General features: G+C 41.2%; 1 protein-coding gene across 7 annotated transcripts in view; it reads right to left on the bottom strand.

Annotated features, from left to right (window-relative positions):
* Positions 1-2,387: 2,387 nt before the first annotated feature.
* The window catches only part of TMCC1 (transmembrane and coiled-coil domain family 1), a 220,687-nt gene continuing 200,497 nt past the window's right edge, over positions 2,388-22,577 (bottom strand). For 3 of the 7 annotated variants that reach the window (XM_036870626.1, XM_036870627.1, XM_036870624.1), the window contains 3 exons: positions 16,326-16,343; positions 8,813-8,948; positions 2,388-6,406 (listed from right to left, as the gene is read on the bottom strand). In XM_036870626.1, coding sequence (XP_036726521.1) covers positions 6,092-6,406; positions 8,813-8,948; positions 16,326-16,343 — 469 coding nt within the window. In that variant the 3' untranslated portion in view covers positions 2,388-6,091. Of the gene's footprint in view, positions 6,407-6,942; positions 7,094-8,812; positions 8,949-16,325; positions 16,344-22,577 lie in introns of all 7 variants that reach the window. The other 4 variants (XM_036870625.1, XM_036870629.1, XM_036870628.1 and 1 more) reach the window with 2 other exon arrangements.

The following is a 22,577-nucleotide window of genomic DNA, read 5'->3' on the forward strand; positions in this document are numbered from 1 at the left end:
CAGACACCCCCCCCACCTCCTCCATCCAGCTTTTCCCAACTGCCCGGTCAGAACTGCTCCCTCCTCTTCGCTCCCACACATGGCTTCCAGCTCTATTACAACACAGGTTCCTCTCCCCTTGACTGAGCACGTCTCCACAGCCTGGTCTGGTACACAGAGTGGCTCTCAAATGCTGCAGGATGAATGAAGGGCTGAACTGAACAGGTGGTACCAGCTGCTGCAAGCCTACCGCCCCACGTCCTGTCTGGCACCGGGATGGCCATCTGACCACAACGCCTAGAAATCCAGGGCGGCAAGAAAGCCCACCGGGTGGTCCAAAGTTGGTCCAGAGCTCCTTCTAAGGCAATCCTAAAGCAAAAGATGTTCCATTACAGTCTGGCACGAGTAACACTGTCATCTCTTTTCCACCTCTCAAGGGACCTGTTATTTTCTTTTTAAAAAGTTTTGATTTTTTAAAGATACACAAATACATTTGTATTAAGAGATTCATACTTTATAGGAGTCAAGCATGAAAGTCCTATTTCACCACCATTCCTCCCACTCCCTTTCCCAGAAGTAATTACTGGGGACAGTTTAATGTGGTTTCATTTCTATATACTTACATACATATATTTATGCAAAAAAAAACTATTCTGAACACAAATAGACAATATACTATTTCATCACTTTTTTTTTTTTCCATTTAACGCACTGATTTACATATGAGGCCGAACATTTTCTACTGAATGCTTATTGGTGATTAATTTCTTTTTCTGTGAATCTTTTGCCTATTTTCTACTTAGTTGACAGTTTTCTCGGTTTGTATTAACTCTTTGTGGACACCCAATCTTTTGTTACGTACATTGCACAGACCTATTTTCCATCACATTCATTTACTATTTCCTAACAGTATAACTTTGGGCAAGCCACTTAAGTTTCGTTTCCTCAGCTAGACAATAAGGATGACAAGGCCTGTGTAAGACCCTGGGGAGAATTAAGTGAGAATTGCATTACGAGTACCAAACATTAAGCCCAGCATTCAGTAAGTACTCAATAAATGTTAGCTACTCTTCATTACCTAGATTTGGGGTCACAAGTTGGCTAGTTTAGTTTAGCTCACGGAGTTTTAAAACACTACAGTTGCACACTTCAGGTGAGGCCGACATTTTCTAGTTGGCCACACACCCATCCCCTGCCTCCCCAGTCTGTTGTCTACACCACAGCTTCTCAGATTTATGTTTCCAGCCTTCCACTCTCCAAAGTTTTTAATGGATGACAATAAATCAGGCTTTCAAATTATCAGCTGCGGTCAGGGCTGTTCTGGGTGCCCACTGTGCACTGTGAAACTCTAGGACGTGTCATTCACAGTGTAGTTTTCTTACGGCCCCTTGGGATTGGCTGGCGTACGACCTGCACATCTGTACGTGGCAGCCTGGTCCATATTTCAAGAAGTTTAGGGCATTCTCACAGCGAGTTTAAAAGTTTTCACAAGCGGCATCTCTTATTTTCACATCACCCACAAGGTAGGATCAAGATGGGTGTGATATCTCTAGTTTATAGATGGGGTAGGAGGCACAGAACTAGTAAGCCAGAAGTGCGGCCTAAGTAAACATCTCGACATTCAGATTGAGGGTGTGAAGGACCAAGCCATGAGGACCCTGTTTGGTACCCTGTCAAAGGCAAGATTAGGGACTTCCCTGGCGGTCCAGTGGTTGAGACTCTGCGCTTCCACTGCAGGGGCCGCGGGTTCAATCCCTGGTCAGGGAACTGAGATCTTGCGTGCCGCAGCGTGGCCAAAAAAAAAAAAAAAAATTACAAAAAGGCAAGATTAGAGCTTCTCGATTTCCAGAGACCTCCCAGAGATCATCAAAGAAAAGCCGTAATAGAAACTACTACATCTATACCAAAACCATAGCTGGAGTTAGGCTAGAAGATAACCCCTTTCATGAATGTAGAACTTCAAACCTCAAATGTTTTTATAAAGTAAGTTTTTACTCCCATCATAACACTGGTTTATTAACAAAGCCTTGTAACAATGGACAGGGATTATTATACCCATTGCGGGCATCAGATGCTGAATTTGGGGGGGTACTGCCTCTCAAGAACTCCCTCCCAAGAACTCCCTCCAAAGCACTAAAAGGCAGTCCTACCTACCAGTCTAAAGGAACTGTGGCAAAATGCCAGTCTGAAATGAAGTGTATACAATCCAGGGAGACGGTGACAGCTACCCAGCTATCAGCTATCGGTTACAGTTTTAAGATACTGGCTAAACACACACACACACACACACACACACACACACACACACTCACAAAGTTTCTAATGCACAAGCTAGTGGAAAGTTTTCAGACTGACAAACTTGTCACCGGAACTGAATATGCAAAAATAAAGAGCAAAACAAACCCGAGTCCAACCACCTCGTTAATAGCTGAGGTCTTTATTTCAATTTGTATGTACAGTAAAAGTGCTGCTGAGAATCTGCAGCAACCAGACAAAACAAAAATGTAATTCTCTCTCAACAATTAGCAGCTTAAGATCTATCAACTACAGTGTTAATGTTCACACGTTCACAAGTGTCATTTCTGTACTTTTCAATTCGTGCAAGTGAGTTTTTATTCTTACATACTTTGATAAAACACACTTACAGTCTAGTAGTCAATCCTACTGAGGGCATCACCCAGCATACACGACACACAGACAGAAATGTTAACTCTTAGAGCCACGTTCAAAATCCCCAGCTTCACGTGGGGGTGGGAACCATAATTTTACCTGTGTCAGTTTTTTGATAATATTTGGTTTTGTTTTGGATGCACATTTTCCGAGGCTGAAAGGCAGCTCCTCACTGGAACTCACTTGGAATTCAGCATTTCATCTGACTGTACCTCAAAGGAATATGAAATCAGAAACAAAACCAAATACAGCGAAGACCACACGAAAATTATGCTCATTGTTACGACATGGCTAGCAAGGAAGGCTTGATCTGAGTTTTTCTTCGTATCAGATTTTTACCTCAGTTGGGTGGAGGGGGTACAGGGGAGAGGGAAAACCCCACCCGGTCAGGGAAGTGTAAAATTTAACCTACTTTTGCTTCTTAAGGAGCCAGTGGAATAGAAAGCCTTCCTTGCTAGGATGCACTGAATATCTTTCCAAAGAACTGAAATTGGAGCAGACAGAAGTGCCGTTCAACTATCATAAAAAAGGTAAATGTTAGTCACTCTACAACCTGAACAGAGTCACCCAGGCTACCACAGTCAGCCTCATACACCAGCACTAACCAGTAATCCAGGAATGCTTCATTTCAAATGGAATGCATGTAGTCTTTAAAAGAGAAGAAGCATTAGAGTGATAAGTTTCCATCCACAGAACTGTTAAAACCATTAGAGCGAGGTTATAGAAGAGCTTTGAATAGATAAGAGAACCCAAGAACAGCCACAATGCAAAGAAGCTCAAAGGCAACAGGTATAGGCAGCACAAAGTGGAAGGAAGGCAAGAAAATAGACGCATGGTTACAAACAGCATTAAAATGCAGACAACTGTTGGGCCTGGTGAATAATCAAGGGACAAGAGATCTAGAAAGCCATTACCGTGCCTGACCTAGCCTGGAGGTCCTTCCGGGGACATTTTGAGAATGGAGGATGGACAGTCAGCGCGGGCCTGTTTGGCTGGGAGCTCAGGGGGCTTTCCAGAGGTGAAAACCTTCCTTTGACAGAAACTGTCCCGAGGCAAATGGGAACAATTTCAATCCATCTAGCCAGTGACTTCCAGTGCCCACAATACTTCGTAGCCTCTACACGGTTCAGGGGACTCAGAAGTTCTGTCTTAGAAGAACTGGAGGATTGTGGCTACAGCATCTTTCCAATAACTTTGTGGGACTGTCTTTCCCTCACTAAAGCAAAAAATTAGGAAAAACTGTGCTAGTTTGACAAGGTCATGGTGTCCTTTGGCACTTCTGCCTAAAGTCACTGCAATATCTTTAGGCAAAGTTAACATTGCAAATACATAGGCTTGCGAACAATTTGTTTTTGGCCTGAACATAAATTGGTTCCAATTATTTTTTAAAAGAAAAATCACCCCTGTGGTGCCTGCTCTGGGCACTGATTTTGAGAGGTCAACAGAGCTAACAGGTGTACTACAATCATTGGGGGATGGAGTGAAGATTGGGGTACCTGAGTTAAAATATGAAAATGATTATGGAAACAACATGCTGTTTCTGAGAAGGCCAGCCTGCCAAGCCACATGAGGCTGGAGCTGTCATGTAAGCCATCCTCTCAGACAGACAGGCAGTGTTAACCTATTCCAGAAGAATTTCCTGGTATAGGGGAGATAGGCAGAGCATGCTTTGCTACTCTTTTCAGGGCAAAGTATGTGCCCCTTGCCCACCACCTGGTTGCACAGAACAGAGGCCAAGAGGGAACAGCATTTGTGATTCAATACTATGAATACGAAAAGGTTGGCCAAGCTTTCTAGATAGGCTCTAAAAGCCCAAAGTTCCACCAGGATGGTAGAACTGGTTATAGGATGGGGAAGAAGGCTCAGTCCATTTTTCTAAACTGTCTATAAAGGTCCACTAAGCATAGTTATGTTAATAAGTCAGTCTAGATGAAGAGGACGCTGACAACATTTTATACCCCAAACTTGAGTCCTTCTAACCTGACATTTCCTTTTCTGCTCTTTAGAGAGAAATCACCTTCAGTTGATTCTCTCAGGCAGACAGAATAAAGCTTTGAAATTAAAGATGCTGGGGCCAAAATGCAGACAGAAGATTCCACATCACTTTGGTTTCAGTTATTAGGGGGTGTAAAAAAATAAACTAAGAAAACACAAGGAATTATTTATGACTCTCATAGTACAGTCTCAATTTTTCCTACAGATAATCCCAGCCCAAAGTCACTGGGTAAACATACTGTTGGGGCAAAAAAAATCTCTACCCTATCATGCTGGTTTGTGGAAACAGCCTCCCCCTCTCCCTGCGCACCCCTTTCCTCTCCAACCAAGCCAAGCCCATAAAGTGGTGGTGTGGGGTGGCAGGACACCAAAAAGCAGTAGCAGCAGCCAGAGGATGGAGTTTAAGCTGGGTCTCAAAACAAGGGTGTCAGAGGGTGGCATTTACAGCAAGTGTTCCTTTACTCAAATTGTTTCAAGACCAGAGGGAGCAGCACACTTAAATATCCACACATTTCTTCATTTAAAAACATCACTTCTTTATTTCAAAGGAAAAAATAAAAGACCCTCCCAACCCTTTCCAAAAAAACCCAATAATAATAATAACAATAATAAAAAATCCTATTAGAAACCATAAGGAAGCACTGAGAGTTTGAGTATTACATTCTTCAAGTATGCTGTTCAGATTTTTTGTTTTTTAAATTGGTGACTATACACATATTTAAAAAAACCTTAAAAGTGCGGCCACGGGATTCGCTTAAAGTTAAGTATTTAGAGGGCTACTTCAAAATACTGTAGTAGGACTGTGCAGTGATCCTTTGGGGCATGATGCTCTCACTTGTGTATCCTAGCAAAGGTTAAGGGACCAGGTTCAAAAGTGATCATACTTCCAGGGTTACCATGAGTGGCCAACTTGGGTGAGAAAGCCAGGGAGATCCATGTGTTCTTCCACGGACAAGGAAAGTCCACCCTGAATCCAGAAATTCAGACATGGAATGTGGTAGGACTTCACAGTAAAGTTAGTCTGGGAGGGGGAGAGGTGGTGAGCCCAGACAAGGCAGGGTGTTAGGTTTAACTGGTTTCCCTAATCAGGTTTTCGCATCTTTTTAGCGGATTTTAGTGCAGTCCTTCAAGCCACAATTTAAAATGCCCTTCAGTGTGCTCCAGATTGTTGGTTCATGTTAAAGGACTGTTTAAGATCTGCATCCCAAGGAAAATCATGCTACATAAAAATGATCCAAGATTTTTGCCCAAAAAACTTCTTGGATAAAATCTAAAAAATACTATTGCAATTGCGTCTTTTGAAGAAAAAAACATTATTCTAAATGTAAACAGATTCACTCAACTCTTTTGTTGTTGTAGAAAACTTCAGAGTAGGTAAGTTGCTGTCTAATTCTTCGCCGCATGCACTCGCCAGAGGGTAGGGGAGCACTGCCTTCTTGTGCCAGCATCATCTGGAGGAGGAAAAGAACCGTTCCACGTAGCTGAAGAGGGCATCCCAGTGCTTCCAGAGAAAGGCAATGAAAACCACAAGGAATAAAGTGCTGAACGTCCTGTTGCGAGTCTTCATGAGGGGAACCACGCAGTTGGCTACCGTGGAGACAAAGACCAGAAGGACTGCCATGACCGCCAGGAGGATGTTGATGAGTTTGCCCAGGAGGTTCCGGGCGGTGGCATTCTCCAGCCCCTCCAGCTGTACCACCTGCTGCTGCTGCTGCTGCAACTCCATCTTGGAGATGCGGGTCTGGCACGCCTCCAGGGCCTCCTGTGGGCCAGACAGGGAAGAGTTAAGCTTTCTGCTCACAAGCACTGAGTAGCTGACATGCCCCTTGGGCGAGCCAGATGCATCTTGAGCCACGCCCATGATTTAAAATATGCTAGAGTCTTGAATGTGAGAGGCCAAATGCATAACTCACAATTCAAGTGACTATTATTCACCTAAACTGCCTTCCATTGCATTCCTGTGGGACAGCTCACAGGAAGCAGTTGCCACAATTAGATTTGGTCTTGAATATTTTAGTAACAAGATCTCAAATATATGATTTTGTTTCTTTTTCCATTTAAAAATTATTAAGTTGCACAGGACACACGTAATTGTTCAACATAAAAACATTTCAAATAGGACACAAAGGCAGTCTCTCTTGGTATTTTCCTCAGTTCCAGTCCCTGCCCTTGACGTAACTCTGTCAATTTGGTGTGTGCTCGTCCTTTCACCCGTGTTTAAGTCTATACACATATGTCCCTAGGGATATGCATGGAATTATTTAAAAATTGTCTGCCTTAATGAAAATAGTATCATACCCTAGGACTGATCCACAGCTTGCTTTTTTCACTTGACAGCGGGTCCTGGAGATCTCTCCGTGTCAACGCGTAGAGGCCCACCTAGTTCTTTTTAACGGCTACCTAGCATTTATAGCTTGGATATGTCACAGTTTATTCAGCCAGTTCCCTACTGGAGAGACATAGGTTATTTCCAACTTTCCCACTACAACAATGGAGAGGTGAACATCCTTTGGACATCCCTGTACACGCTACCTGGTGTTTTTCAAGTTAAATAACTCCCTGACATCAGGGGAAAGGGCTCCCTGCTCTGTCTTCTTAAGAAGAGCTATCTCTGTGAAGAGGACAGACACTATGCCCAAACACTTGACCAAACATTTCAAGCGATCTGCTCCTCTCAAGGCCATAATCTTCACCCATGAGTTTATATAAAATTTACCATAACACTCAGAGGACAGAACCTAGTTCCTTAGCAATGGTCAGATACCCTCCAAAGCTCAGCAGTGGTGGGAGCCCTGGGTTTTTCTGACCTTGGTTTCAGTGGGCCCTGGTTTCCTGGGATTTGAGGTGAAGGCTAGGCAGCTTCAGACTGAAGCTAAGCTAGAGAATGGACATACAACAGATACATACCAGCCCAGAATGACCTTGGGGAAAAAAACTAAAACGTAAGCAGAATTCCAGGGCATGGAGAAGATGGCATCTGGGCAAATGATCTAGACATTCCCTTGATTCTTTGTAATACAAGTTTCCCGGACCACTTCCCTTCTCTAAGACTAGTTTATTTCAAGATGCTTTCATATGAAACCACCAACTGTTTTCTTAGAAATATCATCCCAAATGGCATGAGAAAAAGTTAAATATTGTATTTTCCCAGAGATTAAACTAGAGGAGTATTAGCCTTAAACATTATTGCCTCATGTGTTATTCTTGTAAACTGCCTGGCAATGCACCTGTAAAAGGTTTGGATTTGGCAGCTAGCACAAAAGCCCCCTTTACCATAGAAGAAGATGGGTAAGGTAGCCCTGAGACATGTCACAGCAGCTCCTGAAGCAGCAACGAACAGATGTAACACATGTGTTTTTCCATATACTGAGACAATTGTGATCCTAAGAAACATTTCCTAAGAACGCAAGCAAGCATACCACCTCCAAAAGGCACAGACTTTTGAGAAATGCACCTCATCTGAAGAGCAGGTGTATTACAGTTGGTATAAGCTTCTCAATATTCTACCCTCTCCATCCTTTTTTCCCCCTAAACATTTTTTTTTATTGTGGTAAAATACACATAACATAAAATTTACCACTTTAATCATCTTAAAGTGTTTAATTCAGAAGCATTTAGTAAATTCACAATGTTATGCAACCATCACTACTATTAAATTCCAGAACATTTTCATCATCCCCAAAATAAACCCCCTACCTTTTACCTATCACTCCCTTCCCCCTTCCCTTAGTTTCTGGCAACCACTAATCTACTTTCTCTCTCCAGAGATTTGCTTATTCTAGACATTTCCTATAAATGGAATCATACACTATGTGGCCTTTTGTGACTGGCTTCTTTCACTGAGCATAATGTTTCAAGGTGTATCCATACTGTAGTATGTATCAGGACTTCATTCTTTTTTTTTCTTTTTTTATTGTGGTAAAATACATATAACATAAAATTTACCATCTTAACTATTTTTAAGTGTACAGTTCAGTGGTATTAAACATTCATAATGTTGTGCAACCATCACCACCATTTATCTCCATAGCTCTTTCATCTTATAAAATTGAAACTCTGGACCCATTAAACAATAACCCACCCCCCATCCCCCTAATCCCTTAGCCCCTGGAAACCACCATTCTACTTTGTTAGCCTTTTGCTTTTACACCTGATCCTTCATGCTAACCTGGATGTCCCGAGCCCGTTCATAGGACTGATATGCAATTTTCTCTTCCATGCTGGCCAATTCCTGCTTCAAGTTCAAGATTTCATTCTGGTGGAGCTCTGTTAGGTCATTTAGTTGTTCTTCTAATCGTTCACATCTAAGAAGGGGGAAAAGTTAAATTTTTTATGCATTCTGTATTTTTCTTGGTATTATTCACATCCAATCCCCAAAATCCATTCTGCAAAGGAAGAAAATAAAAGCACAAAGAAATTAAGTGAGTGGCCTGAGGTAACAGGGCATGCTAGTGGGTACAGCTCTTAGTCCCTGGAATGGACAGCTTGTCACAAGGCCATATCATAGCAGCAACATGGCTCTTCCACATCTCTCAACACACGGTATTTGTAGCGAGGCCAGCAGCCCTGATTAGTTTTGAGCATATCCATTATAAACGAGGCAGTTCTTATTCTGCTCTGAGCAGTATATGGGAGAGGCAAAAACTACAGCAACATTAAGCAGGTCTTATCAGAAGATAAACAGCACATAAATGGAAACTGACCTTCTGGCAATCACCAGTGGCTTATTCCAACACCGGGCAGGTCACTCACCTGGATGTTCATTATTCAGAGCCCATCATCACTACAGCCAAGCACAGTGTCTGTGACAGTGTCAACAGATATTTACTGAGAGCCTGCTGTGTGCCCGGTATGTTCAAAGTGCTGCGAACACTGCGGTAATAAGCAAGACAGAACGCCTGCCCTCAGTTTACGTTCTGCAGTGGGGGTGGAAGGCAGGAAAACCAAGACGACCGCAGGCATGGATAAGTAAACCAGGAAAGATCAGTACGGGCATATGGCGCAGTGCCCAGCGGCTGATGAAGCTGGAATGGTCAGGGAAGGCCTCTCCCCCATTCAGTGCTCTAAACAATGAGAGCTGAAACCTGAGTGATGACATGAATAAGCCCCGTGAAGTTGTGAGGGGAAGAGTATCTTAAAGCAGAAGGAATTGCAAGTATAAAGTTCTCAAGATGGGAATTACCTTGGCAGGTTTCAGGGACAGGAAGTAGGGACAGTGTGGCTGCAGCTGAGTAAAAAACTGTGACAATGCAGGGAGATAAGGTTCCTCAGGAGGAGGGATCATTTTGTTCATCTTGCACCTCTAGCATTTAGGACTACATATGAAAAGGTTTATTCTACATAAAGATGGGACCTGGGCAGGGCATCTCAGGACCAGTAGGACTGGAACAGTTTTAAAGAACGAGATCAGAGATTCCTGGTGGAAAAAGAACACAGGTAAAGGACAGGAGGTGGAAATGTATAGGCTAACTGGAACAGTAGACCTAAGTTGGAGAAAAAAAAGGAAATCTGCCCGTAAAAGGTAGGTAGGGGAGTGGGGATTCTGGAATAGACAGTACAAGGGCCCAAAGCACACTGCTGGCGGGGGTGGGGGGGCGGTGTGGTGACATGATGAACACGGTGTTTTAAGGAACTGGGCTGTCTGCTAGCAGTGAAGCTTGGGGCAGGTTGTGGGTGGAGTTCAAGGAACCAAAAAAGGAGCTAAGTAGGTAGGAGAAAGGTTGACAACTACACATTAAGAAGCCTAGAAAGGGAAGAATAAACACAGGTCTAGCTTAGGGTGACTAGAATGGAAGAGTCTCAGTCAGACAGAGGGCTCATCCCAACAGGAGAATATATACAGTTGGGGTTCCACATCCTGCAGGTTCCACCAACCTCGGAATGAAAATATTTGGAAAAAAAAAAATTCCACCAAGTTCCAAAATGCAAAACTTGAGTTTGCTGTGTACCAGCAAATATTTACACAGCATTTCCACTGTATTAGGTATTATATGTGCTCTAGAGGTGATTTAAAGTATGTGGGAGGATGTGCATAGGTTATATAAGGGACTTGAGCATCTGCAGATTTTGGTATCCGTGGGGGTGGAGTAGGGGGAATGTGTGTCCCGGAACCAATGCCCCGCAGGTGCTACTGCTGAGCGCTGCTCAGGCAAGCACACACCTAACACTAGCGTGTGAGTCTCAGCAGACTTCGTATTAAAAAAATAAAAATGTCAGAACAAACTCAAACATTTAAAACTACCCTCCCTTTTCCTCTTGTTTTTAGCCACATGTATAGTACACAAACTTTTAAGAAATACATGGAAGTTCTCTGTTCAAGGTAATTTTTATGTGGCGGCATCACCAACATTCTCCCTTCTAATAATTGTATAATGAATAATTATATTCATTTATATCCTAAACTCCATTCCTCCTCTATGAAACAAGGATTAAAAAAAGGTGCAGCTGACCCTTTTTACTATGTTACTGAATCCTATTTAGTTCTCCTGTGTCCTCGATAAGAATCTTTGTGCTGCTTTCTTTCCCACTGAAACTGTCACTAAAGTGACTGAACAATTGATCAGAAAGGTTTCTACTTTTTGTCCGTAACTAGGGCGGATTCTCTGTGACTCTGCCTTTTCACTTTATCTGTGACCCTCGGCATGCTCAGAAACAGATGCCACCTCTGGAGTTGATTTTCCACCAAATTTTAAGTTCAACAAATGCCACAAGATTATGTTAATATATTGTCTTTTTATGATTGTCCTATTAAGCTGTTTGTGGTGTTTTCAGTGTTTGATGATTTCACTATTCTTTCTCCTCACCACAGAGGGGCTAGAGACTTTTTAAAAGTGGTGTTCCACTGTGTCAGTCCCCTGGGATTTAAGGGAAGGGCTGAGCCTGGCAGCAAAGAACTATCCTAAGCTAAGGATTGATGTGGCGTGGCAGGGAGGGGAGCCTGGTGGTAGTGGCAACCAGCCTGCATGCTGATGAAAGCAGACCCAGGTGACATCTTTAGCATGCGTTCCATAGGCTACCACCTCAACCCCTTAGCCCACAAATTGTATAGTCTTTCAGGCCTTTCAGGAATATTGGAGAATCTTATTTGATATTAAACATGGCTCACAAATACCATTAGAACAGATTAAAAAGTAATAGCAGCAGCTACCATTTATTCAGTGCCTACTATGTAAATTAACTTCCACAACCCCAAGAAGGTAGTAGGTATTATCTTCACTTTACAGATGAGGAAGCTGTAGCTCAGAGAGGTAAAGAGACTTGCTCAAGGGCACACAGAAATTAAGCAGGGGAGCAAAGATTTGAATCCAGGTTGGTTTGACCTTAAAGCTAAAGTTCTTAACCTCTGTGCTATGATGCCACTTTGAAACAATTCAAGAAGCCCAGATAAACTAATTCCCTTCATAAGTAAGAAATGTGAGTCAGGTCTAAAGCTGATCCAAATCACCTGGCCACAAAGGGGCCTGGACAGCACTACACTGACGTGATGGTTTGAAGCTTTATGTCAAGGTGGAGTCAATGGGAGGAGGAGTGTAATAAAAAGATTATGGACCTAGAATAAGAAAAAAGATAATAACAAGTGTCGGTGAGGACGTGGAGATTTTCGAACCCTGGTATACTGCTGGTGCAACTGTTTTGGAAAACAAACTTGGTAGCTCCTCAAAGAGCTAAACACAGAGTTACCATACGCTTCAGAAATCCCACTCCAGGTATACACCAAAGAGAAAGGAAGACTTCTTTCCACTCAAAATTTGTACACAAATGTTCATAAGAGCATTATTTATAATGGCCCCAAAGTGGAAACAACTATCAACTGGTGAGTGTGGTCTATTCATACAATGCAGTATCATTTGGAAAGAAAAAGAAATGAAGTAATGACACATGCTACAATATGGATGAGCCTTGAAAATACTATGTTAAGTGAAGGATGCCAGTAAGAAAGGCCTGAAAATTGTATGATTCCATGTATATGAAATATTCAAAATAGGCAAATCTACAGAGACAGAAAGATTAATGGTTGCCAGGGGCTGGGGCAGGACTGAGAAGACTGGAGACTGATGAAAATGTCCTAAATAGATTATGGTAATGGTTGCACATATCTACGAATATACTAAAACTATTGATTTGCATATCTCAATAAAGCTGTTAAGAAAGATTATGGATGCCTGTAGTTTACTTTGAAATGCATAAAAAAAATAAAACAGATAAAGGATGGATAGATGGAAAGATATACAATAAGACAATATTGTAAAATGTAGACTCTAAGAGGTGGGTGTATGGATGTTCACTGTACAATCTTTTTCAAGTCTGCAGTGTGTTTGAAAATTTCATAATAAACATTGGGAAAAAATGATTATAGGTGTTATAGCCAGGAGCACTTGGGTTTGATTCCTGGTTCTACCTCTCAAAGTTGCATAGCAAGTTCCTTCATCTATAAACTGAGGGTAATAATCTCTACCTTGTATATTGAGTATACAGGAGGTGTTAAAAAATGTCTCTCTCCTTTCCATCTTCACAGTCTACTAAGAACACACTGGCCCTTTCGAAAATGTTTCTACTTCATAATGAAGAAGGCATCGCGTGAGTACGTGCTCCCTGAAAGGAATTCATGGGCAATTTGAAAACCTTTTTAACTAACCAAATATTTCCTGTGGTGACTGACTCATGGCCTTAGTCTCATCTTAGGCTCATCGGCAGTCCACATCACTGTGCTAACTACAAAATAAATCCAATATCTCACACCCTGTTTTACATGTCTCTAAGGTGATCACTATTTCACGTACCTCCCTTCCCCTTTAGAGGTGTTAAAATCAGTAGGTTACAAAGAGAAATACACCACAAACAGTTAAAGTATTGTTTGAAAGATAAAAATAAGTTCCCTGACTATAAAGAATCTTAAATTCTAGGGATTAGAAAAAGCCTACTTAAATCTCTTTCCATCAAGGAACTATTTCTACAACATCCCTGACAAGCAATCTCTCTGTGAACACGTCTAGTGGCAGGGTATCGTTTTTCTTAAGGCAGTTGTTTTCACTGCTAGATAGATACAGCTATCCATCTAAAACTGAACTAAAACCTAGCGACTCATAACTCTCACCTCAAGCCCCCTCTCTCATCTACATTACCTGTGATACCTGCATTCAGCAATAGGAGATAGTTCCCTATGGATTTCCACAGAACTAATCCCTAAAGTCCTGACCGCACACGCATCTGTCAGTATCATTTTTGAACTCAGTCTGCTGACTGGTTTCTTTCAACTCACTCTCTCTCTTGCCTCATGTTATTTGTAAAGATAAGCCTGCCTCCTATTCCACTGTCTTCATCCTGGGTGGAAGACACCGAAGGCAGGAGGTAAGGGCAAGGCCACTCAGAGCTTAGAGTCTGCTGCTAGAGAGTATCTCAGCCCCTAAGCCTGGTAACTGTCCTTGCTAGGGTGATATACATTTTATTGTATATCATAAAAGGTCAGGTGAGAAGAAGAAAGAATAAGTCAGCCTATTTTGTAATTTTTGCCTAGGGCTCAGGAGTTTCATACATAAACCTCTAATTGAAAAGCAAAATCGCATTTGCATTTGTGTTTTATTTATCCTAATGCTCTTGTGAGCATCCATCAATTTAAGGGGACAGGAATAAAGTGAACAGAAACTTGCCAGGTGGCAAGTGACAGGCAGATTAGGGTATAAGAAATGTTTTTTCTCCCAAACTTTTAACACTTCAACATTCCTTTGAAATGCAACCCTTGAATCCTATATTCTCTTCCAGAATTTTAGATCCAAATTGATGTAGACATTAAGAATTTTCAATATATATAATTTTAAGTCCCCACTTAATTAGATTTACCAACACGCTTTATTGATTTCTTTCACCAATGGTGTGAGTTCATGTTTTTTCTTCTCGAAATATATCCTGTAGTATTTCTTTCAGCAAGGTTTTATATGAGGTAATTTTTATCTACATAAGTCTGAAAGTGTCTTGATTTTATCCTCTTCCTTGAATAATAAATCAGGTGGACAGAGCAGCCTACATGTAGTTATTCTTCCCTAGCACTTGGAAGGTATCATTCTGTTGTCCTCTGGCAGTATAATGTCTCATTTACTTCGTCTGTTTCACACTGGGTTTCTTTTATCAACTAGATTTCCTTGCGACATTTGCAGCTTTTGTTTGAGAGTATTTTATGGAGCTCCCTCCTGCATGTATCTCTTTCAGGTTCCTTTTTGGGCTGTTTCATGGCTTTGGGTTGTGACAAAACATGTTTTGGATACTTACACCTATGAACAGCTAAGATGATTTATTAAATAATACCTGAGGCTGCCCCTCAGATTTTTTAACCCATTTGTGAAAGGAGAAATTCTATAATTATTTAACACTATGCATGAGTATGTAATACTATATATAAATAATAGAGTACTTGCAAAAGTCCTCAGCACTTGTTTCTAACTCTTGAAGCTTATAAACCAATGTTTGTCATATAATGGTCATTAACATGTCACAGGTTCTGGAAACCATTTTAGGACCGAATTTTGTTCACTCCACATGATATCTAAAGGCTCTCCACCTTCACTGCTTCTGCTTTGCACCTTCTTTTGACTTAGAGATGTTTTTATGCTGTGTTATGCAGTTTGTGCCAGCCGATGTATCAGCTCATCCAGGTTTTGGACTCAAATCCTGGCTCTGCGACACACTGGTGTGAGTGACCCTGTTCATCTGTTAAGAAGAAATCTATCTACTCCAAAGGGCAACTGTGTGGATTACATAGGAGGTAGATGTCTGGCAAAAAAGGGTACAACCCCTAGGTGAGGTGGTTCAAAGGCACTGCTTGTCGACTGCCATGTGATCCCAAGTACTACTATATGGCTCCACCGTTCACGGCTTCCTACTTCTGATTTTTTCCTCTAATCCTTCATTTCTTCATCTATCTCCACATTCTCAATTTCATATATTCTGGAATTTTCATTGTTTCCAGTATATTCACGTTGTTTTTTCTATGACATCACACAAATGGGTTTACTGGGCACACATTCTGTCCTTCTCAACTCTGGGCACAAGCCTCTTCTTACTTCCTCACGAGGAGGGCCAGCACAAGCATACAAATGGCTCCTGCCATTATCTGGCTCAAGTCTGCCAGATAATTCAACTAGTTCCATTCACTGGCCTGTTCCAAGCTGTCCTTTAAATTGATAAAAACCTCCTATCTACCTTCCCTTCATGGCACGTGTTTTGTACGTGTGTGAGGGAAAAGTCTCTTAAAATAAATTTTATCTGATCTTTGTAAATCTTCAGAAAGGGTTGAGTAGAAAGTGCTAATCCTTACCATGGATTACCATGCCCTTGTAGAAAATGAAGTCTTTCAGAAGCTGAACAATTTACTCACAGTTACATGGGAATTAACAGCAAGATCTCCTCAAGCTGAGTCTTCCTAAATGGGAAAAACATAACTATCGCTCCCCAAAATAGCACTTTATTAGCAAATAGTTAAATAGCACAGTAGCATTTCGGTAAGTAAAATGAGCTCCATTTTCCCACAGATGAAACACAAACAAGTTAGGAGACTTGCTGAGGTGACACAAAGCTGCAGAACTCAGGGGTGAAGCAAAACCCACAAAGGGTCCAGATGAAACAGCCCCATTAATTCATCCACTAGTGACTACCAGCATTTACTTCCCTCTTCAAGTCATAAGAATTACCTGGAGAGTGATGGCTTTCTGAAAGAACAGAAAAGTTGAAGCTGTTATTGTGCAGCTGAAACCCTATTACACTCACACAAACAGTTGTGTTTGGGTTACCATAGTAAGCACCTCCAATCTGCAGGAAACAACAGGGAGGAGACTGAGGAAGCCATAAAATTTGAGGCTTTTGCAAAACACGCTGAACAAAGAGGTGGGCAAGATGCCCCTGGTGTCCTGCAATGCAGTCTTCTGGGTTGCCTCAGTACCCTGAAAAAACTGTACTGGCTTGTCATTATTAAAACACTTGCCCTAATTTTTTCACCTGGTTCACGGAAGTTTGTTCCTCAGCTCTTTTCACAACCTCACGACCTGCAAACTGAAAGCACAAACCTGACCATGCTTAGCAATTTCCAATCAAACATTTTTTCAGTGTTATCAGCCTGAGTGGCTTATATAATCCACGTGTGAAATTACGGTCCGCAAACAGGCTAACACAAAGAGCTCAGTGAAAATGACGTGGTGTTATTTGGGGTGGAGGGGTGTGTGTGGTGGACGAATTTAGGGTTCAATCTAACCTATTTAATCATTGTAAGCATCAAAACATCAGCACCAAAAATAACAAGAACAATGACAGCTACCCGGCCCACTACACCTTTTTATGTGAAGCGTCTGCCTCGGAGGAACTCAAATTCATGAAGACGTTTCTCCATTAATCCTCACCTCCTTCCTCTCTGGGACGTACTTCAAATTATAATTAAGAAATGGGAGACTGAGAAAAATGCTGCAACTTTCCCCTGTTAGTGAGGTGTAGGGAGGGTCTGAACTGCTTGGTTCACACTACCTGTTTTTTAGATTTGTTTTATTGTTGTCTTTTAACATCCCCCCGCCATGAGTCAAACGCAAAATCTGAACAACAAAAGGAAGAAAATACTTGCCACCAACTTCCTACTCCTCCCGTTTTTAATATTATAAACTCCTTTGCTCACTTTACTTTCTAGGGTTTACTTCCTGTCTAAATTCTAAAATGGAGAAGCCAGATACCTAGGGAATTCATAGAAAGAACACCTCCATTCTCTCATTAAATATTAACACCAAACCAGCAAAGGGAAAAAAGGGAAAGCAAATTGTGTAACAGCCTTTCATATGTGATTTTTTAAAATCAAGAACTCCCTGTAAGGGATTTTAACCCCTTCATAAGACACTAATTAAAACTCTCTGGACATGAAGCAGGGGTGTTCTTGATCCTACTAGTATATGATTTTGACTGGCACATGCTTTTCATGTCATTCCATCTGGAACAAAAAGTAGCATGAGATTAATAATCTCATTTTGAGACTTTTTACTTAAAGGTCCTTCCTCAATCATTACAACTCAAAGGGAACGAAGAGGGCTAAATATGATTTGAGCTTAACTATTAGTAAACAGAAAGCTTGAACACTGTGAGATGTTTTTAAAAGAAGTAGGTTATATTATATTTGGGCAGGTGAAATTCTTCCCCCAGAAGCAAAACCTGCTCTATCTACAAAGTATTAAAACACATCTAGATTTTGTTGTAGGTTTACCATTCATAAGTGAATATGGGTCTTGGAAAGTGAAAATTCCAAATGGTCTTAGAAATTGATCCAATTTCATCTACTGGATTAGTCAACACAGTAGTCACCTTCCTAGATCAAAGATAAGCCAGGGCTCTTTTGGGTCAAATTCCTGACAAATGAGAAATTTTGGTGAGTGCACAGGTTGGGAATGCTTCACTTAATGCACCACCTTTTGGGTGTGGCTCAAAAGTTTGCAGCCACCTCTGAGAGCCAGTGGTGCTTCCCTAGTTGGGCAATAGGTCACTAGGACAGGATGGCTGAAGAATCTTGTAGAACAGGTATTGAGAGAAACAGGAAGAACTAGGTCCCAGGGCTGACTGACACCAATAGGCAACTATGAAAGCAGTCCACTGTATTATTTCCCAAGTGCATACCGGAGACGTGAGGTAGTTTCTGCCAGTGTTTGACTAGAATGGACAGACATAACTGGGGCAGGAGATTATGACATGCAATGGGAGCTTGAATACACTCCTGGCTGAATTGGGGAAAGAAAGTGTATTTTCCCTCCTTACCTTTTGTTACCATATTTGTGCTTAAGCCCAAAAAGAGGCTAGGAAACACTGAACTAGCTAGCTTTCAGTTGAAAAGGAAAAAGCACAGAATCAGTCCCCAATTAACAATCAGTCCCCCAAACTTTCAGGAGAGGCAGGGCATTATCTTAAAGTCAAAAAGCAGCAGATGCCTAAAGCATATAGGAAATAAATGAAGGCTATAGGGGCTTTCTGGGCAATTTGGAGACTTGGTAATGACAGCTTTCTAATATTCTGCCACTTCTCAGACCATATCAGGTGCTTCCACAAACATTATCTCATTTAATAATCTCAACAACCCTGTACAATAGATACCATTACCTTGTTTTTACAGAGGAAACTGAGACTCGGGTGAGTTACATAAGGTCTCACTGCTAATCAGTATCAGAACTGGCAAGAAAATTCAGGCTTGTCCAACCTTAATTAATTAACGGAGTAATTAATTTATTTGCTCTCCTTCTCGTCCCCTGTTCCTCCTTCCTCCCTCCCATTCTCCCTCCATTACCTCTTCAGTGGCTAAAGTGGGAAGAGCCTATCTGTATGAAAGATCTCTTTGATGGAAGGTCTTACCCTTCTTATGAAGCATCTCTTATGAGCACCTCTCAACTGGGCTTTTTTTCCTCTTATAAATGAAGAACTGATTTGATCCAATATTTTCAGTTTCCATTTCAAACTTATGGCCAAACCTAGTCTACGTATCCTCTGGAGAGTCTCAGATCAACTTACAGTTGACAAACAGGTCTAACACATGGAATACGGGGCTAACATAGCTATATCTGACCATGTCTCTGTCTTATGCCCAGTGACAGTAAAAGTTCATACTTAAACAACAATTTCTTTAGTTAGAACTCCAATGGCCTGTGCCTAACTGGGTGAGCCTAGTTACTGACTGTTCTACTGCATGTGATGACTGCTCATGGTGACTGCCTCCTTCTGTATTTTTGCTCTTATGACTCAGTGCAATTTAAAATATCCCTGGGCTTAATACAAACAGTCTCAGAAGCCGATTTCCAAAGAACAGTACTCCCCTTAAAACAGAAGCTTTCAAATGGCATTACTGTTCATCAACACTAGGAGTGTTTTCAGCCTGCGTGACATGACACTGCTCTCTATACAGGCAGTAGCTGAGTAAAATTCCGGGCCAGATTCCCTAAGGGAAAAACTACAAAAGGAACCTGTAAAACTATTGATGAATTGTTTTCCTAGTTCTCTCCTACTTTCAATGCATTTTGCCACAGCTGAACTTTTTCCTACTGTAGCTCAATACAGGATACCCATTTTGGGAACAGACTAATCCTCCAGCTTTTAGCAGCAAGTTAAATATATGTTAAACCATTTTACTGTGTGACCTGGCAAAAGTCACTTTATCTTTCTGGGGCTCAGTGTACTCATCTATAGAATGAGATTAAACTAGATATCTATCTCTGAAGGGCCCCTTCTATCTCTGAAGTACTAAAGTGAACCCAGTTGCCACTAACAAATCTGTAATAATGCTCTAATGGGATGAATTTAGCTGGACAAGGAGAAACTGAAGTCAGCACAGATCCCATCACTAAAAAAAAATGTCTAATTCTTGTCTCCTACCTTCTCAAATTCGTGATCCCACTCATATCTAAGAGTCCAATACAAAGCTCAAAGACTAAGTACCTAGTTACTGCCCCAAGGTTGAGGTGGAGTTCAGATCCAAGCTCTGCTACAATGACTTCCTGGGCTAAATGCATGTGGGTGCTGAAGAAACACTCTTCCGTCATGGCGCAATCACGTGGGTGCTGAGAGGTTTCTGAATGCTTCTGATTATTCCAAAGTAGATGGTCTTGGGCAAAACTCTTTACCCTGGTGCTACTCACTGGGGTAGAGACCAATGGGAAGCACATTAAGTGAGTGACAGTGTTGAGAAGGGCCTCTGAAAAGGGGGAAATCAGGACGGGGGTGGAGGTTTACTTAAATAGGGGTCCCCTATTACTTACCTACACCTGAGAAAACTAGTGCAGATACTAGCTTGAGAAAACTTTCTAGAACTTGTGCATTCACAGAATTTTACAGAATATGTTAAAACAAGGACAACTTTTAGGAAAATATACACTGTGACCTGGAAAAGGCCCAATACCTCTTGCTATCAAAGTCAATGCTTCTTAGAGCTAGACTATAGATTAGTTTTTCAGTCATACAGATGTCAGGTTTGAGTTTGGGAAAAAACTTGTCCTGGTATGAAAAGAACACAGGCTTTGGAGTCAGATAAAACTGAGTTTGATTCCTGGCTTTACCACTTACAGAGTAATCTTTGGCAAAACTTAAAAACCTCACTGGGCCTCAATTTCCTCATCTGTAAAATGGGGTAATACAATGCACCTGCAGGGACATTGTGAGGATTAGCAAATATACATGAAGCATCTAGCACTATGCACATCATAGGAGTTTAATGAGAGAAGCTGCCAGAGGTAGAGTCCTCTATCCTCCTCATTTAATACTGTGCATTGCCTCCCTCCTGTCAACTCAGATATTAGTAAAATAAACTACAGCAGAGAAAATAAGCAGAAATGCATCTAGAGCAGCCATGTACACATTAACTGGTTTCTTGGTCACAGAAAAGTCCCTTAAGTCCATCCCTCCCTACTTCCTTCCTAGACAAAAAGCCAAGCCTGTAACAGAGTAGAAATAGAAATTAGCAAAGAGAGGCTGCTGCAGGCAGCTCACTAAGAGTGTGCAGAATATGTGGAAAGGAGAAAGAACAAACTAAAAAGGCAGACAGCAGAAGTTTAAAAAGCAAGCTGCCTAGGACCATTTATTGCAGAGGCATGTAAGCTGACACCCTCACTGAGCTGAGAGTATAAGCTCTAAGCTAGAACACTACTGTTTTAAGCTATTTCCAATCATGTTAGGTTCAATGTAACTACTCTTTTAAAAGAAGGTAGAGAAATTCTGCAAAAATGCTTAAAATGTTAAAAGTTTTGGTGCTTAAAAGAATAAACTACAATCTGTGGGGAAAATCTCACTTATGTAGAACAGTTCAAAGACCAACAAAATTAGATAAATATATTTACCGTGTAAAGACATATGGAACGGAGGAGAAATCCCTTACTGCTCTATACATGGAAATACTGGTGCGACGAAATAGCTGAGTAAAACAGTTGTGACTTTTCCACTGCTTTTCTTGGGAAAAAAAAGATTCAAGATTCTGTTTTAAGGAAAGACCATTCTCAAGCTGCAGTGATTTGACAGTCAGATTACACATTATATTATGTATTCCTCTTGCCCCCCTCTGTTTTTGAAAATTCACAAGTTTCCTTTATTCTCTCTTCATTCCATAAAACAAGTCATTCACTTACTACCAAGAACCCAAAATGCAATGAAAGAAATGCACTTCTCCTTAATGTCATAAGTGGCTTGGACATGATTCTTTTAATGAGGTAATAATGAGGACCTAAAGTTCTGTCCTGTCTGTGAATTATTTTAAATGGATACAAAGGAGGCCTTGGGAGACTCGTTTTTCCTCCCTGATTTTCTCACGCTGGCCTACACCTGACTTGAAGACGTAACAAACTATATGAATTTTAAGCTCTGGAAGAATTTAAAAACTGGAATGTTTTGCTATCCTTTCACAATAAAGGGGTCAAAGCAACTGACCGTGGAACGCCCAGGTCTCCATGTTCAGAGGGGTGTATTTTAATAGCAGCAGTAGCAGCTGCTACCTAACATCAATCAAGCACTTATGGGGCCAGGCACTGAGCTATGTGCTTTACATAAATTATTTCATTTAAATGGCACAATAATCTTATGAAGGACTATTATTATTTCTATGTTAGAGATGAGGAAATCAAGACTTAGAGAAGTTAAGAATCTTGCCCAGTTTTCAAGATTAGTAAGTGGCAGAACTAGAATTTGAACCCGGGAGTTAGGTTTAATGTGGTACAAAGGACCAGGTGTTTTATTTTTAGAGTCCATCTGAGTATTTGTTAGATTGCTCGCTGCTTTAGAAATTGTCTTCTGAGTATATTAAAGAATATATAAAACAATGAAATAAGAATAGTCATATACTTGCTTTTAGAACTTCATTTCTCTCTCCCACACTTCTCTTTTCTTCTCCCTTAAGTCTTAAGTCAGAATTGAAGGACAGAAGAGTGAAGATAAGAGGTAGGACTGAGTGA

Source organism: Balaenoptera musculus, chromosome 11, assembly GCF_009873245.2.
Source record: "Balaenoptera musculus isolate JJ_BM4_2016_0621 chromosome 11, mBalMus1.pri.v3, whole genome shotgun sequence".
Lineage (NCBI taxonomy): Eukaryota > Metazoa > Chordata > Mammalia > Artiodactyla > Balaenopteridae > Balaenoptera > Balaenoptera musculus.